This window comes from Siphateles boraxobius, unplaced genomic scaffold (genome assembly GCF_051911475.1).
Source record: "Siphateles boraxobius isolate OS27281-9 unplaced genomic scaffold, OSU_SipBor_1 11, whole genome shotgun sequence".
NCBI lineage: Eukaryota > Metazoa > Chordata > Actinopteri > Cypriniformes > Leuciscidae > Siphateles > Siphateles boraxobius.
In genome coordinates this window covers 6875468-6896741 of record NW_027508711.1, presented here as the reverse complement: position 1 = coordinate 6896741, position 21274 = coordinate 6875468, and the positions used below count along the sequence as shown (strand labels likewise).

Genomic DNA, 21274 nt, shown 5'->3' with positions numbered 1-21274 from the left:
CTCCAGATACTTAGATTAGACTCAACTGGAACAGAACATCTGATAAATCGGATGAGAACAGACAGTGAATGAAAGATTAGGTCTTAAATAGCCAGGAAAACTAATCAATGAAATGAACAACAGGTGCACATGATGATCAAATAAAAGAAAACCCATAGAAACAAATACAAACTCATTAAACAACTAGAAAACATGCAAAACCAATACAAAACAAACACAGGCAAGATAACACTTGACAAAACAAACCATAACTCAGGAATCCCTTATATTTCCACCGAGGGTGGGAGGGGGCTTAGGCGGAAGACACTGAGCAGACTGGATAGGACCTCTAGGAGGAGGGCGGAGACAAAGGTGGACAGAACCCTCAGAAGGACGACCAGGACACATGGTTGAGGGAGGAAGGAGCCATAGTGGAGACTTGGCAGGCAAAGCCAGGGGAAAGACTGACTGAGATGGAGCTGGCGCCCACAGAAGGCTCTGAAGACCAAGGCGGAGACACTGAGATGAGCAGCTGAGGCGAAGCCAAGTTGCTGGAGGACTGAGGCGGAGCCGGTGCGCCCGAGGACTGAGGTGGTGCCGGAGGGAAGGCAGAGTCAAAACGGTGGAGAGACGAGTCAGAGACAAAGGCCGTAAGTCCATGGTGATGGCAGAGTGAGGACTGACCAAGGCAGAGCCGGAGTGACGAGGAGCTGGCAAACTATCAGCTCAAGGTGGATCCACAATGTACTGAACAGGAAGCGTATGGTGGAGACGAAGGGCTTATGTGAGGCAGTGAAGTGAGGGCTGAAGGACTGGGCAGTGTGGGCAGGGGGCACGAGCAAAACCAATACAAAATGAACACAGGCAAGATAACGCATGACAAAACAAGCCAGAACTACCAGAAAACTGAGGCGTAGCTGGTGTGCCCGACTGAGATGGAGCCAGAGGAGAGGCTGAGCCAAAGGGGTGGAGGGACGAGTCACAGACGGTGGACAGTCCATGGTGACGGCAGAGTGACGACTGACCAAGGCAGAGCTGTATGGACGAAGAAGCCCGGAGGAGCCATAGGGGTGACGAGCCAAGGTGGAACTGACTAGTCAACAGGCCAAGGTGGAGTGACGAGCTTGGAGGGTCTGGGTGTAGCAATAGGGTTGAAACTCCAGGGCTGAGCTGACAAACTATCAGCCAGCTCAAACCATCTAAAAATGGCCAAAAACAAATACAAACCCAGGAAACAGAATTAGAACACGAGCAAAACCAATACAAGGATCACAGGCACGCTAACGCGTGACAAAACAAACCAGAATTCAGGAATTCATTACAGCTGCAGAGATTCAATAAACCAACAAATAAACCAACACATCCACACAATATCAATCAATGATAAAATTCAAGAATAATAGTGCATTTTAAAAAATGATTTAAAACTAGACGAAGGAACAGAACTAATGTGTAAAAGGGGTCTTGGGGCCGTAACCGCTAAAGCTCTATCTCCCTTAGATTTATATTTAGAATGGGGGACAACTAACAGAAGATGAGCCCAGCCTAACCCAAACAAAGCCTTATACAAACAACAGAATCTTAAAATCAATAAAAAACTTCACTTGAGGTAAGAACAGGGCTAATGTGTTACCTCTTTTTTGTCCATTTTAGGACTCTAGCAACAGCATTTTGCACCAACTGTTACTAGCCAAGAGACAATTGTGGTAGACCGATAAATAGTTTGTTGCAGTAGTCAAGTCTTGATGTAATAAATAGCACCTCACAGCATTCACTCCATTATTACAATACAACAAGTACACATTATACATGACAGAGTGAATCACTATTTCCAAGTCGTTCCTGGATAAGAAAGTGATAGCACTAAAATGGAAAAAGCTCCCCCTTTTCAGACCTTATTCAGAGCAGTGCCATGAAAAGGAGGCTGTGTGAGGGATAGACTTATCGTGTAGGCATCCGCTGTATAAGCTTCTAGATCACATATCATTTTCCACAACTAATGTTCCATTTTCCATATTTTTGCAGTGTTTTGTCAGCAGAACAGTCCAAACATTAAATAATAGCACAACCCACTGAAGAGATGTGTGTGTATCCCTCACCTTAAAGCCATCAAAGATGGTGATGTGAATAAGGTCTATTAGGATGTGGTGAACAATATAGATTTTTTTACATGGGATTGTTTACATCAGATGATGCAGAGGTAGGAGAGCCTAGCATCACCATTTCGGTTTTGGATTTTTTAAGCTGCGAAAATTTACTAGCCATACAGGTTTTAATTTCCTCAAAGCACTCCAACATACCAGTTTAAGTTAATAGGTAAATACAATTGGGTATCATCAGCTTGGCAATCGATATAAGGAGATAGGAGATATTACATTTCTGAGTAATGTAGCTCAGAGGAAGCATAAAAAAAGGGAACAGCAATGGTTTTAGAACAGACCCTGAGGAACCCCATAGTGTAAAGGAGCTGAAAAAGATGAAAAATCCCCTATATGTACTGTGAAGCTCACTCAGATAAGAGCTAAGGTAACAACACAAGGATCATACCATATCAGTTCTGTTGGTTTATTACACAATTAAATATATTTGGAGATTTTAATGAGCTTTGTAAATTACTGAACTGTTTTTCTATGGTATGCTTAATTTTACGAAATGTATGTTCTTTGCTATTTTGTATGCGTGCTGGGATTTGGTGGGGTGTTATAAACCATTCAAGCTCATTTGAGTAGAGAGAATAACCACCCCAGCCCCCTTGTGTTAATCCCTGTGCCACACCCCCCACCAAAGACCAACACACCACAACACCCTCCTGTAGGCGCTATAAGGTCCCCTGCAGCCCCACCACACCCCTGGCAGGGGGAACTATAGCCTACTTACTTGTGGCTTCATGTGGTTCCTTGGGGGTCCTTATGTGAGTACATGAGGCCCTACATTTCCAGAGGGCGCCAATGGAAACAAAAGATTATTTCTAATCGCTGAAGAATCACACGCAGTTTGTAAGTTTGGTGCCATTACTGAATGTTGGTGGTGGTGGTGTGTGTATGCCCATACAGTAACAATCTTCTAATTCCCTAAAAGCAAAGAGAGGAAAGCAATGTGTATGTAAACATACTTAGCAATAAATCTCTTTCTGATTCTGATAGCTGCCGTGTATTTATTTTAGGTATTTTACCGCCTCTTGCGGCTAGTTTGATGTACTGCAGCAGTTGCTGTGATGATGATGATAGTAACAAATCAAAGTATCGCGAGATTGGGGAACTGCGGCCCCAGCTTTGTTGTCGTGGTTGGCTTATTGTCAGAGGCCAAAAGGAAGTTGAAGTTATGGCTGATAGAAAGGCCAACTCTTGTCAAACATATGTGCTGTGTAATTTAACCATTCGGTTAAACGTGTCATCAATACCTCGGTTGGACTGTTAGCTGCTGTAGAGGAGGTGCGGGAAGTCTTGAGCTCAGCAGCGCATCCCTCAAACCGGTTTCAGGTCGCCGAAACTGGATTGAACAGCTAGTAGGCACATTTACATATCATTCAACAAATATTGTCGTATTTGTTCAAATGTGAGGTATTATTTAGTATTTCAGTTATTGTTCCTTTTCTACTTTCAGACTTAGCCGAAATAATGTTGTGATAAAAGAAGCGTGTTGTTGTGTTTAACGCTAGTGCATTGGCTTTTGACGTAACTGTTAGCGGAAATCAGTAACGTTACTTTTAAAGCGAACAGCATTACATAACATCATCCGGACAGACAGCTGTTGTGACCCCTTTCCCAGCATTGCGTTATCACTTCAATAACGGTGTTTAGTCTTATTATAGACCGTGTTCAGATGTATTTCTTATCACACATGGTATCTTCTCAGACAAAAGGTTTGTCTTGCAGTCAGTCATAAGTTCCTCGTGTTTCTCCAGCTTTTTCTGTCTTATACTGTCTGTGCTAGTCCTGGCGTCCCACAATGCTGACTGAGCAAACTTCAGCTTGTCAGCAAGATCAACCAGTGCTCTAGCAGTGGTGATCCAGCCGCCCATAACAGGTAAGAGACGAACAAACATGCTTTTGAAATCTATAAACCAAAATGCGTAGACAACTCTTCACTCAGCTAGGAAATAATTTCATATTTGTAATGGTAAATAAAAGGCATATTGTCTTGGATATACATAGTTACTTTAGAGTACTTCCACTTGACCTACGTTTTTTCATTTATGCAAAGGCAATCATATTTGTTATCGAAAAAGGCACGATAAAGAAGATTTAAATAGGGTCTTAAATAAAGTATCGTTATCTTGGACATGGTAAGTGTTAACATATGGTTAAATAGTGGACAGCACATGTTTTATAAATTGTGTGAATAGGTTTGGGCGATGATATGGCCAAAAATATTATGACAGTATTTTTTCCTTGTCATTCGATGTCAGTGTTTATAACAAAATTCAGTTCATGCCATTAATGGTCAAGTTAATGCATTTAATGTAATTGTCAGACATCATGAATGATTGTAACCGTTATTTGTTTGTTTGTATGTAATTAATTCATAAAACTTTTAAAAAGTCCTTTAAAAATCAAAAGTAATTTACAACAAAACATTGCATTTTTATTTTTGTTAAATTAGGTGCTGCATAATCGAATTTGTATACTTGCTATATACATTAAAACATGGATGAAAAATATCATGGTTGTATGGTATTCCATTCATACAATGATAATACATGTAATGTTGTAATACATTGCATAATATCTGGGATTTTGGAATTTTCAGCCACTCATTCATTGGTAATGATGTGTGCTCAGTGACTTGCACAATGACGCAGAGGGTCAATTGAACACTGTACCAAAAGATTTCAAAAGATTTCTGTGTCTCTTTAATGATTAATCTGAGGTTGTTGGATGGTTCTTTGGCCTTAAAATCAAATATTGCTTGGTTAATGTGTAACTTGTTCCTTTCTCTTGATTTCATCTGTAGCTTTGATCCAGTCTCCTTTGATTGGGTTTGTCCAGGCTGTCTTCACGTTTTGGTCTAACAGAAACACTTCATTCAGTAGCCATGGTGTCCAGACCTGGAGACCTTCCAGGTAAAGGAGAGATTTAGACCTGTTTATGTTACACATTGCAGTGCATAAAGTGAAAGGGGTCAAGGGTATTAAACGTTAACCTACATTTTCAATACGTTTAATAGATTGTAGATAGTTATATCACACCAGTTTCTACTTTAAAATGCATCAAATAATGTGTTTGTTCAAATGTTGTTGTTTTGCTCTTTTACCTCAGCCCTGGAAGCAGGTCCAGGTTCCTCAGAGGGACTCCTCGGAGGGATGTCCATTCCAGTCGGGATGACCCGTCGAGCTTTCAGCTATGATGATAATCTTGAGCGGCCTATGTCTCCACCTCCAACTGACATTAATATTAACAACCTGTGGAGGCGACCTGTTATACCGGAGAGGAAGTTTGCTCGACTTGCTGAGGTTCGTGTGCATTGCTTATTCTTTGACCGATTTGCCCGAACATTTTGAAACATGCAAATACAATACCACACACACATTATTCATACTTTGCACGTGACGTCACAAGTGCTGGCTGGCGGGCAAGAACGTCGTTCTCTAGCAAGGAAACCCAGTAAACTAATCAAGGATCTTGCCAGGACGTCGCCAGTTGTAATATACAAAAGTTGGTGTTTTGAGGTGTAAACGACATGCCAGATAGTTGTTGTACGATTGGATGCACTATTATTCAGTATAATCGGGTTAAGACCGTGCATGTAAACGCGCTCATTCCCTTAAAGTGAAAGTAGAAACTGACTGAGCTTTCACCATCTGTCGCTGCATTAACGCCACGTTCTCTCAGAGACGACGATGGATATAACGGTATTGTGACTATCTTAATTTACTGGCTTAATATTTATCTTGTGGACCTACATTAATGACAGTAAAAAATAGAAGAATATTTAATTTTAAACAAGTTTTTGAAGCTGCTTTTTATTTTCACAGATGGCAGAGTTGTGCTGTTCGTGAACTAAAGACTGCTATTTTGTTTCCATAGCACATTAACAAAATGTTTAATGACACTAATAACACTAAAAACAATACAATTACTAAATATTAATAATATCACTAAAATGATATAGAGCTCGGGATCATTTCGTCATTTTAGTGATATTATTAATATTTAGTAATTGTATTGTTTTTAGTGTTATTAGTGTCATTAAACGTTTTGTTGATGTGCTATGGAAACAAAATAGCCTCCCTATATAATTGATTGTAGGCTAGTATTGGAAATTTGCCATTTTTTTCAGCGTTTGTTGCCCGCCAGGTATCCATGGTAGTAACGTGTCTGCAAAGTATGAATAGAGTAATGTGAAAAAGAAAGTACACCCTTTTGAATTCTAAGGTATTATGCATCAAACATAATAAAAAATCCTCTGGCCCTTAGCAGGTTAAAATTAGGTAAATACAACCTCAGATGAACTACAACACATGACACCGGGACTCATATTACACCATGTCATGGTTTATTTAACAATAACTAAGCCAAAATGGAGAAACCATTTGTGACAAACTAAGTACACCCGAAGTAAACTGCTTCCGAATTAAGAGAGTAAGTAGGAGTCAGGCACTGCTAATCAAATGCCTTGGAGTAATTAATCATCAGCAAGCGTAACCAACTCTGTAAAATAAGTTTTGTCAGTTTGCTGGTCTGGAGCATTCAGGTGTGTGTTAACACAATGCGAAGGAGGAAAGTCATCAGCAATATTGCAATTGTTGCTGCCCATCAATTTAGGAAGGGTAACAAGGTTGTTTTCTAAACAATTTGAAGTTCATCATTCTACAGTGACGAAGATTATTCACAAGTGGAAAACATTCAAGACAGTTGCCAATCTTCCCAGGAGTGGACGTCCTAGCAAATTCACCCCAAGGACAGACCATGCAATGCTCGGAGAAAATGCAAAAAACCCAAGAGCTACATATAAGACTCTCCAGTATGGAAGCTTGTTTCCACCACAGAATAAAACAATTTAAAATACAATTGCGACTTTTTATCTCAGGGTTGCGAGTTTACTATAAACTCGCAATTGCGTGTTATAAAGTCCAATTCTGAGGAAAACAAGACTGACTTTTTTTTCTCAGAATTACTAGTTTATATCTCACAATTCTGTCTTTATAACACGCAATTGCGTCTTTATATCACGCAATTCTGACCTTATAGCTTGCAATTAGGGATGTGAATTTTCACAAATTCCCATGATCGATCGTCGTTTAAACTAACGATCAATTAATCGTTAGCCTTCATACTGCAATATGCATCTACTGCAGTGGCTTATGGCCAACAGCATGACAGGGTCTGCAAATGCTGCTCAAAAATACATGTTCCTCACCAAATGAATGAGAATATTATAAAATGTTTCGATGTGATTGATCATTTAATTAAATTAATTATTGAAATATCAAATAATGACTAATACAATGTGTCACCAACAGTGTGTCTCAGATGCGTGCTTGTCAGAATGTGTGACTGTCGTGGACGCGCTCTTCCTGGAACACAATGATTTAATAAAATGGTGTTCTCATGTTTTGTAATATGACAGTCCCAACCATCGTTATTATTAGCCGTGCATTGCCGTTTGAGCTGCATGCGCTGAATGAATACCGGTAAACTGGTGAACTTTGCTAGCGCGTTATTTAACTCAAAGAAACACATTCCTATGTGAGATTAATAAATAAAAGACAAAATAAACATAATATTACAAATTATATCTGCACAAAATTACAAGAATGCATTAGTGAATTTGCCATTCAGAAAGACTCATGTTGTGGAAGCACTCTTCCTGGACCAACGCGACACAGCAACTAAACTAATATAATTCAGTGTTTTATTACAATATTGTTCTCTTTATAATGTTATATAATATGACAGTCCCAATAGTCATTTTTAGTCGTGCATTGCCGTTTGAGCTGCACGCGCTGAAGCTGAAGAGGATCACCGTACACTTTACAACATAAATTTTTCACCAAATGCATTCTATATGAGATTAATCAGATATAGATAGGCCTACACAAAATAAACACAATATTACAACTTACATTTGCACAAAACAAAAGGCTGCGAGTGCACACGCAAACTTATAGTCATGATGGTGTAAAATGGTCCCAAACATAACTCCGGCACGCTCGCTTTACATGTTTCGCGGTTGAGCAGCACGCACGTCCATGAACCTGGATAATCGATGATTGATAAATTTTATCGATTAAATGTATTATCGACAATTAATCGATCGTCAATTAATCGTTAACATCCCTACTTGCAATTGCGACTATATCACGCAAATGTCAGGGCATGTTTGCCAAGTTACATCTGAACAACCCACAAGACTAATGGAACGATATCCTTTAGACACAAGACCAAAGTGGAGATGTTTTGCCATAAAGCCCAGTGCCATGTTTGTCAAAAACCAAACACAACATATCAGCTAAAACACCTAATACCAACTGTCAAGCATGGTGGTGGAGAGCTGATGATTTGGGCTTATTTTGCAGCCACAGGAGTCGGACCTGGGCACCTTGCAATCATTGAGTCGACCATAAGCTCCTCTGCATACTAGAGTATTCTAGAGTCAAATGTGAGGCCATCTGTCCGGCAGCTAAAGTTTGCACAAAATTGACCTATCAGTATGCCCGGCCCCCCTTTGTTACTGTTTCTAACTCGGACAAACTAACAGAGTTGCTAACTGTCTTACAATGACAGCTGTCAGTGTCATCCTTGTCCCAAGATGTTTTCGATACATTTTGGACACAGAAGGCCCCACTCTCGTCGAGGAGCAAGTGGTAGGCTACTTAAATATGCCATGGAGGGATATATAAAAGATTTAAAAAATAAATATGGTGGGTATCAAGATTAATTTGGAAGCGAGAGCGAGAATTTACAGATCACATTGAAAGTGGGAGAAGCCTCATGTTTTGGTCGTCACGATTGCAGATGACAACATCCAGGATCAACACTGTTCATCTACCGCAGGGTAAGATCAAATTATTTTACAGTTAACCAGTTTAATATGGAGAGGCACTAAAATGCAGACCTTCGTTTGTTTTTTTGACTTGCACTGTACATGACGTGAGAAGGGTTAGCTATTTAGGTTTGTACGTTAGCATGGCAGCCTAACTGACTTTAATTGTAACTTTAATGAGAGTATGACAACCAGAAAATGAACATTTTCGTCTTCATTGGGATTGGGGTTGAATCCTTAGGGAACCAGTTTACTGTGACCACGTCATTGGATTAATACACAGACGTTTCGCTCTGTCTTGTTTGGGTTTAGGAAATGTAATAAAATAAATTCCATTGCCCATCCTCTCAGGATGCCTGGAATCAGTTTTACAAGTACCCCAGGCACATTCCATTGCCCATCCTCTCAGGATGCCTGGAATCCGTTTTACAAGTACCCCAGGCACATCATTTTACCATTTTTGTAGCCTAAACGCCATCAAACCGATGACAGCTTCGGATCTTCCAGTGTTTCTATATGTTGCTGAAACCTAAAGATGTCCAAGTTCCGGTGCCTGTGCAACTGATTCTCAGCTGCCATTAGCTCATCTGCGTTTGAGGGGAGGGGCTTACCGATAGGTCAATTGGGTCATACAATAGGACACACCAGCAAATCTACACCAGAATAGCTGATGGTGTTGCACTTGCCTAGTCAAAGTCCAGACCTCAACCCAATTGAAATGCTGTGGCAGGACCTTAAAGGGTCATGAAACCCCAAAACAAATTTTTTGCCCTGGTCTGCCCTGGAATGGGGTCTCCGAACACTTGTCCTTATATCAAACATGCTTGAATGTAATAATATGAGCACATATAGATCTCATCGGGCCGAACAACTATCGTGGTAAGTTCTACGCTAGCCCAACAGGAAGTCAGCTATTATGTGTTGTTTGGAAAACATATGCTCAAGAATTTGAGATACTCCTTCTAGGGAATTCATCCGATCGCCACCAAACTCAGTGTGCATGAAGTCAAGACATTGAGGATGCTAAATTGCCAGCGGATTTTTTAAATCTCAATTTAAATAAATTGACTTCAGGCATTTTGGCATTTCCTTCTCCCCAGTCTTCCTCCAGACTCTGGCACCTTGATATCCGAATGACATGCAAAATTTGCTTTCATCCGAAAAAAGTACTTTGGACCACTGAGCAACAGTCCAGTGCTGCTTACATTACATTTACATTTATTCATTTAGCTGACGCTTTTATCCAAAGCGACTTACAATTGCTATGTATGTCAGAGGTCGCACGCCTCTGGAGCAACTAGGGGTTAAGTGTCTTGCTCAGGGACACATTGGTGTCTCACAGTGGATTCGAACCCGGGTCTCTCACACCAAAGGCATGTGTCTTATCCACTGCGCCATCACACGCCTCTCCCCCAAGGTTTGGAATCGGTCCTTCTCCACAATCTTCCTCAGGGTCCGGTCACCTCTTCTCGTTGTGCAGCGTTTTTTGCCACACTTTTTCCTTCCCAAAGACTTCCCACTGAGGTGCCTTGATACAGCACTCTGGGAACAGCCTATTTGTTCACAAATTTCTTTCTGTGTCTTACCCTCTTGCTTGAGGGTGTCAATGATGGCCTTCTGGACAGCAGTCAGGTCGGCAGTCTTACCCATGATTGCGGTTTTGAGTAATGAAACAGGCTGGGAGTTTTTAAAAGCCTCAGGAATCTTTTGCAGGTGTTTAGAGTTAATTAGTTGATTCAGATGATTAGGTTAATAGCTCGTTTAGAGAACCTTTTCATGATATGCTAATTTTTGGAGATAGGAATTTGGGGTTTTTATGAGCTGTATGCCAAAATCATCAGTATTAAAACAATAAAAGACCTGAAATATTTCAGTTGGTGTGCAATGAATCTAAAATATATGAAAGTTTAATTTGTATCATTACATTATGGAAAATAATGAACTTTATCACAATATGCTAATTTTTTGAGAAGGACCTGTATATATATTAGATCAATATCATATTTGGTTTCCTTAATTTTAATCAGCACTTACTTTATTCTCCTCTGAATTATACATAATTTATTCTGTATAAAATAATGCTACCATTAAAAAACAGGTTTGAATTTCTTTTTCAATCAATATATTATGTCTAATGAAAACGATTAAATATGTAGTATGACCAAAAGAGGGCAGTATAGGGTTATTTTTAAACAGGGTTGGATGATCAGATAAAGAAAATATATTTTGTCATAAGGACGTTTGGTTTAAAAAAATCAAATCATACATAGGGCTATACCAAAGAGTATAGAAGTACCAAGAGGCGAAACTCAATAGAACGTTCTATTGCAACAAACGCACTCATGCGCAGAGCTGCAGTTCCGCCATCTTGGACTGAACGCAAGGAGGTGGAGGTGGAGGTGTAACGTTACCATGCCGCTATTTACGCATGGAAACGTACGTACGCTGCTCACTTTAACATTAATAGTTGATTGGTTGTACAATGGTAGTTGTTGCAGTTTATGGCAAAATACTGTTTTCTTTGTTTCCATTTATTTCCAGACATAATGCTGTACAGTTGTGCTAATGGTAAAACCGTTGGTTCAGTCCAAAATGGCTACAGCGCAACGACAACGCTACAGCAGCGCCATCTAGCGATTGTTGTCAAAACTGCAACCGAGTTTCGCCTCTTGGTACTTCTATACTCTTTGGCTATACTGCCCTCTTGTGTTCAAAATATCAAAATAGTACATCACTTTTTATCAGGTAGGCCTATTGTATTTATATATAAATATATTAGGTATGTTACTGTGAAGATATTTTCCCACCGGTTAATCGGCGTGTGACACTGGCGGGGGCTTTTAAATCGCTAATTTAAAAGTGAAAGTAAAATATGTTTGTCTGCTAAAACATTGATAATGGTGGGGAGCAGAGCGAGCGTTTTCAATTAATTCCTATGAAAGAAGGAATTAACTAAAATAACATTCATTCTGTTCTGCTCGCTCCTCACCGTGGACGCGCATTGTTATGAATGCCTGTGCACACACACACACAAACAAATAAATCAAATCGACGGTGGGGGCGATGATATATTTAAATCTATTTTAATATCTGCACCTTTAAAAGGCACCCCCTAGTCTTATTAATATACTTCATCTTTCATTTTTAATTTCTAAATTTGATCAATAAATTAAATTATTTAGAATAAGACACTATAGGGCTGTTACCCTAGGAAGGCCTGATCAAATTAAATCTTTTAGACTGAAAAATAACAATTGCATTAAATTACGTTATGAGATTGTTTTAAATATAAGTGAATTAATAAACGTTGGAAAGAATGATACTTTTAAACGTAACACTAAACCGTCAACAGGTTGGCGGGAGGCGGCAGTCTTAATGAGCGAGTCATTGATTAATTCGTTTAAACGATTTGTTCAGACGACTGATTCATTCATGAATGAGACAGATGTTTATGAATTGATCATTGAATCTTTGACCCAACCGATTTGTTCAAAATGCTGAATCATTCACTTAAGAGAAAACACGGCTGAGTGTTGCTGTGAGATGCACGGTGGTTCTGCTGTGATCTTTGTTTGGAACTATTTTTGTTGCTGAAACAGAACAATTTTGACACATCCACATTTTGAATTTTTATAGGCAGTATGTTGTTAACTGTTTAGATTTCTCCTCGAAAGGCTGCAAGCCTCAACACCACAACATTATTACCATCAGTAATGTATTTATTATCCACTGTCGATCACAGCTTACAATAAATGTCATAAAATCAGAATCATTCTCTCGTTTTAGTGATTCCATAGTTGTTTTTTTTGCTGTTTTTGTTGTTGTTATTGACGTTCTAATCAGGTCGGGCAAGTAAAATTCTCTGTCTTGTCCCTTCAGAAAAATCCAATACACACACACACGAGCGTTGCGTGAGCAGCTGTTAAGCGGGAGTCTATTTTCACGTTTAATTAAAGTGAAAGCACACTTTTAATGGACGAAATAAATATGATTTCACACAAAAAGTGCCCAAAATGTACAGAAAAAACATCTAGTGAGTTTTAACAAGAACTGGAGTAGGCAAACAAAAGAAAAAGAAGACTCACAAATAGAAGATTTACCTGTAGGTTTTTCAAATGTTATTTAATTTTAAAAAAAATTCCCTCAATCTCTTTTTTCTCTCCTCCAACAGCTTGTATCTTGTTGCAAGTTGTATCTTGTATTAGAGAAGTTAAAATTTATGCTTTGAGTACAATTCTCTCATACTGACCACTGGATGTTTAACATGGCACCTTATGGCAAAGGACTCTCTAAGGATTTGAGAATTAGAATTGTTGCTCTCCACAAAGATGGCAGTGTTTTGTACTGAGTTACAGGCCAGGGTCATACAGAGGTTTTCCAAGATGGGTTCCACTCGTAACAAGCTTTGCAAGGGTCAATCAAAGAAGTTGAGTCCTCGTGCTGTGCGTCAGGTGCAGAAGCTGGCTTCAAATAACATGAGTGCTGCCAGCATTTCTTTAGATGTTGCAGAAACGAAAGGTCAGCTTGTCAGTGCACAGACCATACACTGCAACAAGCAGTGTTTGCGAACTGGAAAAATGATTTACGAGCAAAATGTGCGAGTAAATAAACAAATAAATATGCGAATAAATGTGAAAATAAATAAATGACCATTTATATTTTTATTTCCTTATTTATGTATAATTATATTTTTTCCACATTTTATTTATTTTTTGATATATGCATTATATATTTCTATTTTATTTATTTTCACATTTATGTATATTTGTATTTATGTCTACATTTATTTATTTGTGCATTTATTGCTCTGTATGCTAATGAGGGGGGCGTGTTTTACCTAAGACATAGCAATCGATCTCAGAGTGGCAGTGCTGAAGCATTGAGGCCACAGTGACACCTTGTGGTGTGACCAAACAATACGCAAGAGGTTTGTGGACGTGACTTTACAGGTCACGCAGGAAATAAATGACTTCGAGATGGGCAATATGGCCAAAATCTTACATCACGGTTTATGTCCTTTAATATGCCCTAACTGTATGTAGCTATATTGGTTTATTTTTTTAAAACCTTATTATAGGCTATATGCATCATCATGTAGCCTATAAGTTCTTAAGTTTAACTGTCAATTCAGTTAAAGGTGCAGTGTGTGATTTTTAGCGACATCTAGCGGTTCGGGGCTCAGCCCCAGGGCTCAGCCCACTGCTCACCCCTCCCTTTTGAAGAAGCTATGGTGTCTAACATGGGACAAACATATCGTCGCCTGAGACAGCAGAGAATAGCCAGAGTAAGCTAAGAGTGTGCAACATTGTCACTGTTTCTGTACCACAGTCCATTATAAACCACATCATGGATAAAGTTTACAAAGCCATAGTCAGGTGAGGATCAAGGGTCTTAATATATAATATGTAATATAATAATAGTAATCAGCTGATTGTCTCACTAACGTAACCAGAACATTTCCCCACATTGCAAACCCATAATACAGCGGGGGAGAAGAACTAAGTTATATGAAACAATCCAACTACATATTTTACACCACTGACGAGGGAAAAGTCACTCCTCACGGTGTTTATGGCTAGCTTCTAGCTTTCTGCTGCTTCTTTTTCAAGGTAGTGACGAAACGCGCTCTGTATCGCTGTTTGTTTGCGTTCGGCTACGGTAGAAACATGACGTCACAATATGTCGACCTACATAGAAGGGGGTGCCTGCGGTTATGTAGATAAAAATATCTCATTCTAAGGTAATAAAAACATTACGGTTAATTAAGTAAGTTCTTTATACACCACTGAACACATAGTTATGGATGTCATATTGCATTTCTGTTAAGAGATACTCAATTTTTACACATTGCACCTTTAATAAGGCACTAATATGTCTGTCACCAGTAAAATCAGTTTCAACAAACTCCATCTTCGCACTGCTGTGAAGACGCTCACTCTGAATGGCATTAGATATTATTTACACAGACTGTTAATGCAGAGGAGCCATGGATGCATGTACACTGCAATTACAGTTGCGTAAATAATGTTATGAGATTCATTTTTTAATATAACATTTTGAATATTGAAATATGAAATGATAGAATCAATGAATGAAGTATGAAACTAAAACAGCCAGTAGGTGGTGCCAAGCCACCGTCTTAACGAGTGAGTTCAATCATTAAAGGGTAACTAAACCCTAAACCAACTTTTTTTAGTTAAATGATCTGTAAGAATTCGTTCAAATAGGCTACTAGACAGTTGACCACGTGTTGCTTAGAGGCGCAGCGGTTCTGTGGAGTTTGGAACTTTTTTTCTTTTTCTGAAGAAACAGCAAAAAAGAAAGTATTTTTCAACACTCTCCCCGTGTGCTAGTATATCATATTATGTTATATAATACAATTATAATACAATTATCACATACGGAAAATGTGTGTTTTTTTTTTTTTTGAGAAATAATTTACATACAAAATAGGCATTGAACAAACAATAGGCTATTAACAAAATTGTAAATTTTTACAATTCTCAAAAGGCAGACGTAGTTGCAAATTACAATAAATAACAGCAATTAAGTCTCAAATCATATTTACAACCATGAAAGGCAAGGAAGAGAAAATAAATAAATGAATTAAAAATATAATTGTAATGTTGTAATAATATAATGTTGTTCTTTCAATTTTTTTTAATTATAATATTTTTAATTCATTTATTTATTTTCTCTTTATTTACCTCTTTATGGAAAAGTTTGTTGATGTCAACATTGTTTTTGGAAGATAGGCTACATTCAAAATGCAATTAGCTTCTGTGTACGGATCTACAATGCATGTCATAAAATGTGGTTAATAGTGGACAATTTGACGCGCTTCCGTGTCAAAGTGTCTGTTATCTGCGGATTCTGTTCATGTGTGCCCAGACATTTTAAAAAATCCTGACCTGCTGATGTTTTACGGCCATGTCCGGAATAAAGAGTAGGCCTATGTATGGTAAACCCAAAAAGCTACATATAGTTAGGGCATATTAAAGGACATAAACCGTGATATAAGATTTTGGCCATATTGCCCATCTCAAAGTCATTTATTTCCTGCGTGACCTGTAAAGTCACGTCCACAAACCTCTTGCGTATTGTTTGGTCACACCACAAGGTGTCACTGTGGCCTCAATGCTTCAGCACTGCCACTCTGAGATCGATTGCTATGTCTTAGGTAAAACACGCCCCCCTCATTAGCATACAGAGCAATAAATGTATAAATAAATAAATGCATAAATAAATAAATGTAAACATAAATACATATATACATAAATAAATGTGAAAATAAATAAAATTGAAAATAAATAAATAAATCAAAAAATAAATAAATGTGTAAAAAAACATAATTATACATAAATAAGGAAATAAAAGGATAAATAGTCATTTATTTATTTATTTATATATTTTTACATTTATTCGCATATTTATTTGTTTATTTATTCATTTATTTATTCATTTATTCATTTTTAATATCTGCAGGTTTGGTCCTCCATACAACCTACCATAATCCCCCCAACCCGCCCGCTGCGCTTCACCTCGCCGCTAATCATTTAAAACACCCCGCCCGGAGTAGCAGGCAGGACACGACGCAAAGCTGGTGTCAATCATATGAAAGTTGTTGAAACTGGCAGGAAAAAAGCCAGCTAGTCACCGGAGCACCGGGAGAGATCGCACGAATCCGAAGCCCACAGTATACTTCGCTTATGCGCTTTCCGCTTCATCTCGCAGCGCGGGAACATTAAGCTGTGATAGAGACAGTTTAATATCAGGCATGTCTCACAGTTTAGCAACGGTAGACTGCATTTTACACTCACTGATTCGGCTGATTTAGATGTTAAGTTTAGGGGCTTAGGAAGGAATGAAATTGCAATACCGAATATGGCAGCGGCACAATAATAGTTTTTTCAATTAATTGATCAAAAATAAATTAATTGATTAATCGCACAGCCCGAGTCCTGATACATAAACCATAGAATTCAAAAGGGTGTACTTTCTTTTTCACATGACTGTATATTTTCTCCATACCACAGTTTAAGACTAATACCACAGTTAGACTAATGCTAACAATTCCTCTGCTTTTTCCTGTATACGTTTAGGAGGATGAGTCAGAAGGAGGGGTAAAACAAAGTGCTACCTTTGAATCCACTAAATGTTCAGGCCCTGTGGTGAAAGCCAAAGCTTCGTCTGTCATGAACTCCCTCATCATCAGTAAGAATATTACGATGACCGCCTCAAGCATCATATTTCACAGTGTTAACTGCTCTTTAGTGGAAGGTTTAGTTTAGTCCTAATTGGACCTGTTGTGTTACGTTGCAGAGCAGACCCAGGAGAGCATGCACAAGTTCGAGAAGCAGGCAGGACTGACCGACACAGGCTACACTCCACACAAAGGCCTGAATGCAGAGGAGACCCGATACCACCGTCTGGCAGAGTCAATGCATGTAGGCAGAGATCCTCTTTACATAAGCTCCAAATGTCATAGGATAGATTTTGGTGTGACATCTCCAATACAGGTCTTTTTTTAAAAGCATAAATTGTGTGTATTGGATGTTGTAGAAGCTTCAAATGCAAAGTGTGGATGCCAAAGAAGAGAAACAGCCTTCATCTAATCAGTCAACGCCTTCCGGGACCCCTCAATCCTCACCCAAACAGAAACGCAGGTGCCTGAATGAGTCAGCAGCTTCACATCCTTTGTTTTGCATTAATCATTTTGTGGGTTGTAATTTTGAGTGTGTGTGTTGCAGGGGCTGGTTCAGTAGTCAGGGCTCCACAGCATCTCTCACAGGCTCTGAGATGAGCTCTAGCTCCAGTATAGATCTGGCTTCAGTTGACGGACCTGTAGAGCGCTGGGGTGTTTTTGGGCCTCGGCCTCAAGTCAGCAAGTCCACCACTGACCCAGGTACAGATTCAGAAACCACACGGTGCACTTTTACATGTAGGGAATCCTTTCTGCATACTCTTTAAATATAAAATTGACCTCCACTTGCATTCAAATAATCCATTCTAAGAGCATGAGTCGATTAAGATATTCCCATGTTATCATAATAACAGTAATAATACAATAGCAGTAGATTTTGGTGATTTTTGTCAATCCAGCACATTGCTCCCAACCTTGTTAGTTTATCTACCATCTACTCATAATTTGAAGTATTTATAGTAAAATCTTGATTTTTATCATCAGGCAGGTTCTTACCAAGAATGAGAATAAATCTGTTATTCACGTTGCCTTCCAGTTAACTCATTTGAGTTTTCCCTCTCCTCAAAGTCTGATTGAAAACAATTATGCGCTGGAAAAAAAAAAGTGCATTTAAAAAACAGATTTGAATAAGTATATAGTTGATATGCACACGCAATCTCAAAAAGTATTAATTTTCCAGGTTGTTTGTTTGGTAAAAATAGCGGACAGTTAATTTTATGAACTATATATTCTTGGCAGAAGAATTATTTATGTGTATGTTGATTACTATTAATGATTTAACCATTTATTGAACATTGCTGGGCTTTGTTTGCATTTTTTGTTGTATAAAGAGGAACCAGAAACCTATTGAGTTGAGATGTGAGGTTTAACACTACCTTTCAAAAGTTTTTTTTTTTATTCAGCAAGAAGGTTGCATTAAATGAATCAAAACTGACGCTAAAGACGTTTATAGTGTTAAAGACTGATGATAAGAAAAGTTTCTTGAGCAGCAAATCAGCATATCAGAATTATTTCTGAAGGGTAATGAGTAATGATGCTGAAAATTCAGCTTTTCCAACTTAGGAATAAATAACATTTTCTAATATCTTAAAATAAAAAAGGTTATTTCACAGTGTATATATATATAATTTTTTTCTTGATTCTTGATTCCAAAAACAAAAAAGTCTTACCAACCCCAAAGTTTTGAACAGTAGTGTATATCACATAATTTATGTGCCATTTTACGTCATTTAGACCAGCCAGCTTCTTATGTCATCCAAGTCCTTTCATCTATATGTATTAACCACTGCAGAGGCCAACTCTGTCCTACTACGTTAACACTGCTCGACCAGAACAAGCCGCTGTATAAAACGGTGTAAAACTCTGCAGACCGATTTTTACACATGCAGTGCTTCAAATGTTGGAAGTTCATCGGACTTCATCCTCTAATTTGTGGCAAACCACCCAACGTCATTCCTGTGTGTTTACAGGGGGCTTTGCCCTGCAGTCCTATAAGGGAGCTCAGAAACCCACCCCTATGGAAGTGATGAAGGCTCAGGCCACCCGCTTGGCAGAGGACCCCAACTTCAAAGCTCCCCCCAAGATGGAGATCCCCACCATGGAGGGGAAGAGACAGGTGACCCGACCTCACAAACTCAAACACCGGGACATGAACGTCCTTACACCCTCTGGATTCTGAGAGAACTCCCTATTTTCACCTCAGCTGTACGCATTGTGAACCTGTAGCTGGTCTAATTTCTTTTCCCTTCACAGGCGCATCTTTTTGCTAGTGTCTAAAGTAAGTTGTCATCCTCAGATGTCGTGCGAGTGTGTATGAGCACTTTTGTTGGTGCAATTGTCTTTTGTTAGCCGCCTCTTTGCCTTTTAAAGTGTTACTTTAAGTTAGTATGTGTGAGTGTGCGTGCCTTGATGTTTTTGGATGTACTGTGGTGTAATTACTCATTGCTTACTTTAACGCTGACTATGATGAACAGTGTTTTTTTTATGTGTTGGATTTTTCGTTCTATCACATACAGTAGCAAAAGGTTAGGAAAAAACTTTTTTGTCTGCCTAGAGCAATTGTTATATATTCAGTAATGATGTTGTGATTTCCTGTGTAACATCATCAATACACACAATAGGTTCAGTGATAACTTAATTCTTTAAGTTTTTGCTGTGTGTATTATGACGTTTAAAGCATCGTGATACGGTTGTGTCAAGGATGGTGTAACAAATGACGAGAGCACTAAATTGACTGAAGACTAAAAGAACTTTGGCTAAAATTGTATTTAATGTAACAGCTCTGGACGGAGAATTTCGTATATTTTTGTTACAAGTTTCAAATCGTTTCATTTTATTATACATGTTAATACATGAATAAATAAATGGACATAAATAATTTTTGATTTTTCAAATATCTTTCCTGCAAATCCCTGTTTACCTTTTTTTTTTTTTTTTTGGACAATGAGTTAAAATAAATCCTATTACACATGGGCTTGGGTGGAGAAGGCTTGTAAAACCTGAGATCACCTACATTGTAGGGATCAGCCAGCGGTCCCCATCAGGGAAATGGATTAATAAACATACTAAATAGTTTTTTTTTTAAATTATTATTATTTAAATGTAAAAATGCAGAAAGTTTCTGTGATGGTTAGTGTAAGAATATACAGTTTGTACAGTATAAAAACCATTACGCCTATGGAGAGTCCCCACAAAGATGGTGAAACCGTGTGTGTGTGTGTGTGTGGGGTTTGGTTACTCTTGTAAGAGCCCTCGCTCTTTTAAGTGTCCTCGCTTATATAGTGAAATATTATGGCAACCGACTAGTGAGTCCGACTAGTTAGTTAAAAAATTGTTTAATCTAGTGGTTTGTACATTTCTGTAATAGGTAGGGGTTGGGTAAGGTGATAGAAAATATCATTAAACTGATATAAAATCGATGGAAGTCTGTGCAATGTCATATAGTAAAACAAACTGTAGACCCCAGAATAATTTTTCTTCTACTAGTCATGTGACATGTTCCTTCCCTCTTGTAATATTTTGATCTGCCATTAAGTGGCAGTAGCTTCCCACAAGTGTTGTCTTTTAGTGTAGCAACTCTTATCATAGAAATAAACGTTCAGTGGGTAAACTGAGATCTCTCAAATTATTTTCGGATATGTGAGCACTTGTATTTTCATCTTTGGATAGTCCAATAAAACCATCTGCATGCCTTTTTGATCCCACTCTATATATAGTGTATTGAACTACTTTGCACTGACATTGCAATGAATAATGAATAATACAATGCACTTTATGTGAACATGTTTTTTACATTGTGCTTGCATAAAACACCTGCATGTATCTGTAATTAATTTCACCTATAAGAAGATGGTTGTAACGATGGCTGTTTCAGAGGAACAAAGAGAGAGTAGAATCCAGATGTAGCAAACATTTATTCAGACAAAGATAAAGTAAATCCAGGCAAAACTGATAAATCCAGACATGGGCAAAGAAAGCAAACCAAACTGACAACAAGCACAAACATCTATAGAAGGACAGCACCAGACGAAGAACATGAGAAACCCTGGGGTATTTATTCACAAGAGGTGTCTGGCAAATAAGACCTGGGGACAATCAGGGTAAATA

General features: G+C 38.4%; 2 protein-coding genes across 7 annotated transcripts in view; one reads left to right on the top strand and one right to left on the bottom strand.

Annotated features, from left to right (window-relative positions):
- Window positions 1-2993, bottom strand: part of LOC143701134 (uncharacterized) — a 65275-nt gene extending 62282 nt beyond the window's left edge. For 2 of the 3 annotated variants that reach the window (XM_077194764.1, XM_077194763.1), the window contains exon 1: window positions 2857-2993. In XM_077194764.1, the coding sequence (XP_077050879.1) occupies window positions 2857-2868 (12 nt within the window). In that variant the 5' untranslated portion in view covers window positions 2869-2993. The remainder of the gene's footprint in view (window positions 1-2856) is intronic. The other variant, XR_013189879.1, reaches the window with a different exon arrangement.
- Window positions 2994-3218: 225 nt separating this feature from the next.
- kiaa1191 (KIAA1191 ortholog) lies at window positions 3219-20045 on the top strand. 4 transcript variants are annotated; one of them, XM_077195537.1, is made up of 9 exons: window positions 3219-3484; window positions 3913-4005; window positions 4933-5041; window positions 5238-5431; window positions 17067-17178; window positions 17287-17411; window positions 17527-17630; window positions 17715-17869; window positions 19138-20045. In XM_077195537.1, exons 3-9 carry the CDS (start codon window positions 5014-5016, stop codon window positions 19344-19346), a joined length of 927 nt encoding a protein of 308 aa, XP_077051652.1. In that variant the 5' UTR covers window positions 3219-3484; window positions 3913-4005; window positions 4933-5013; the 3' UTR covers window positions 19347-20045. The 4 variants fall into 4 exon arrangements, with proteins under 4 accessions (XP_077051652.1, XP_077051659.1, XP_077051636.1 ...); XM_077195521.1 differs by having other exon boundaries at window positions 3220-3484; window positions 3884-4005; XM_077195530.1 differs by having other exon boundaries at window positions 3220-3534; window positions 3884-4005.
- Window positions 20046-21274: the final 1229 nt, after the last annotated feature.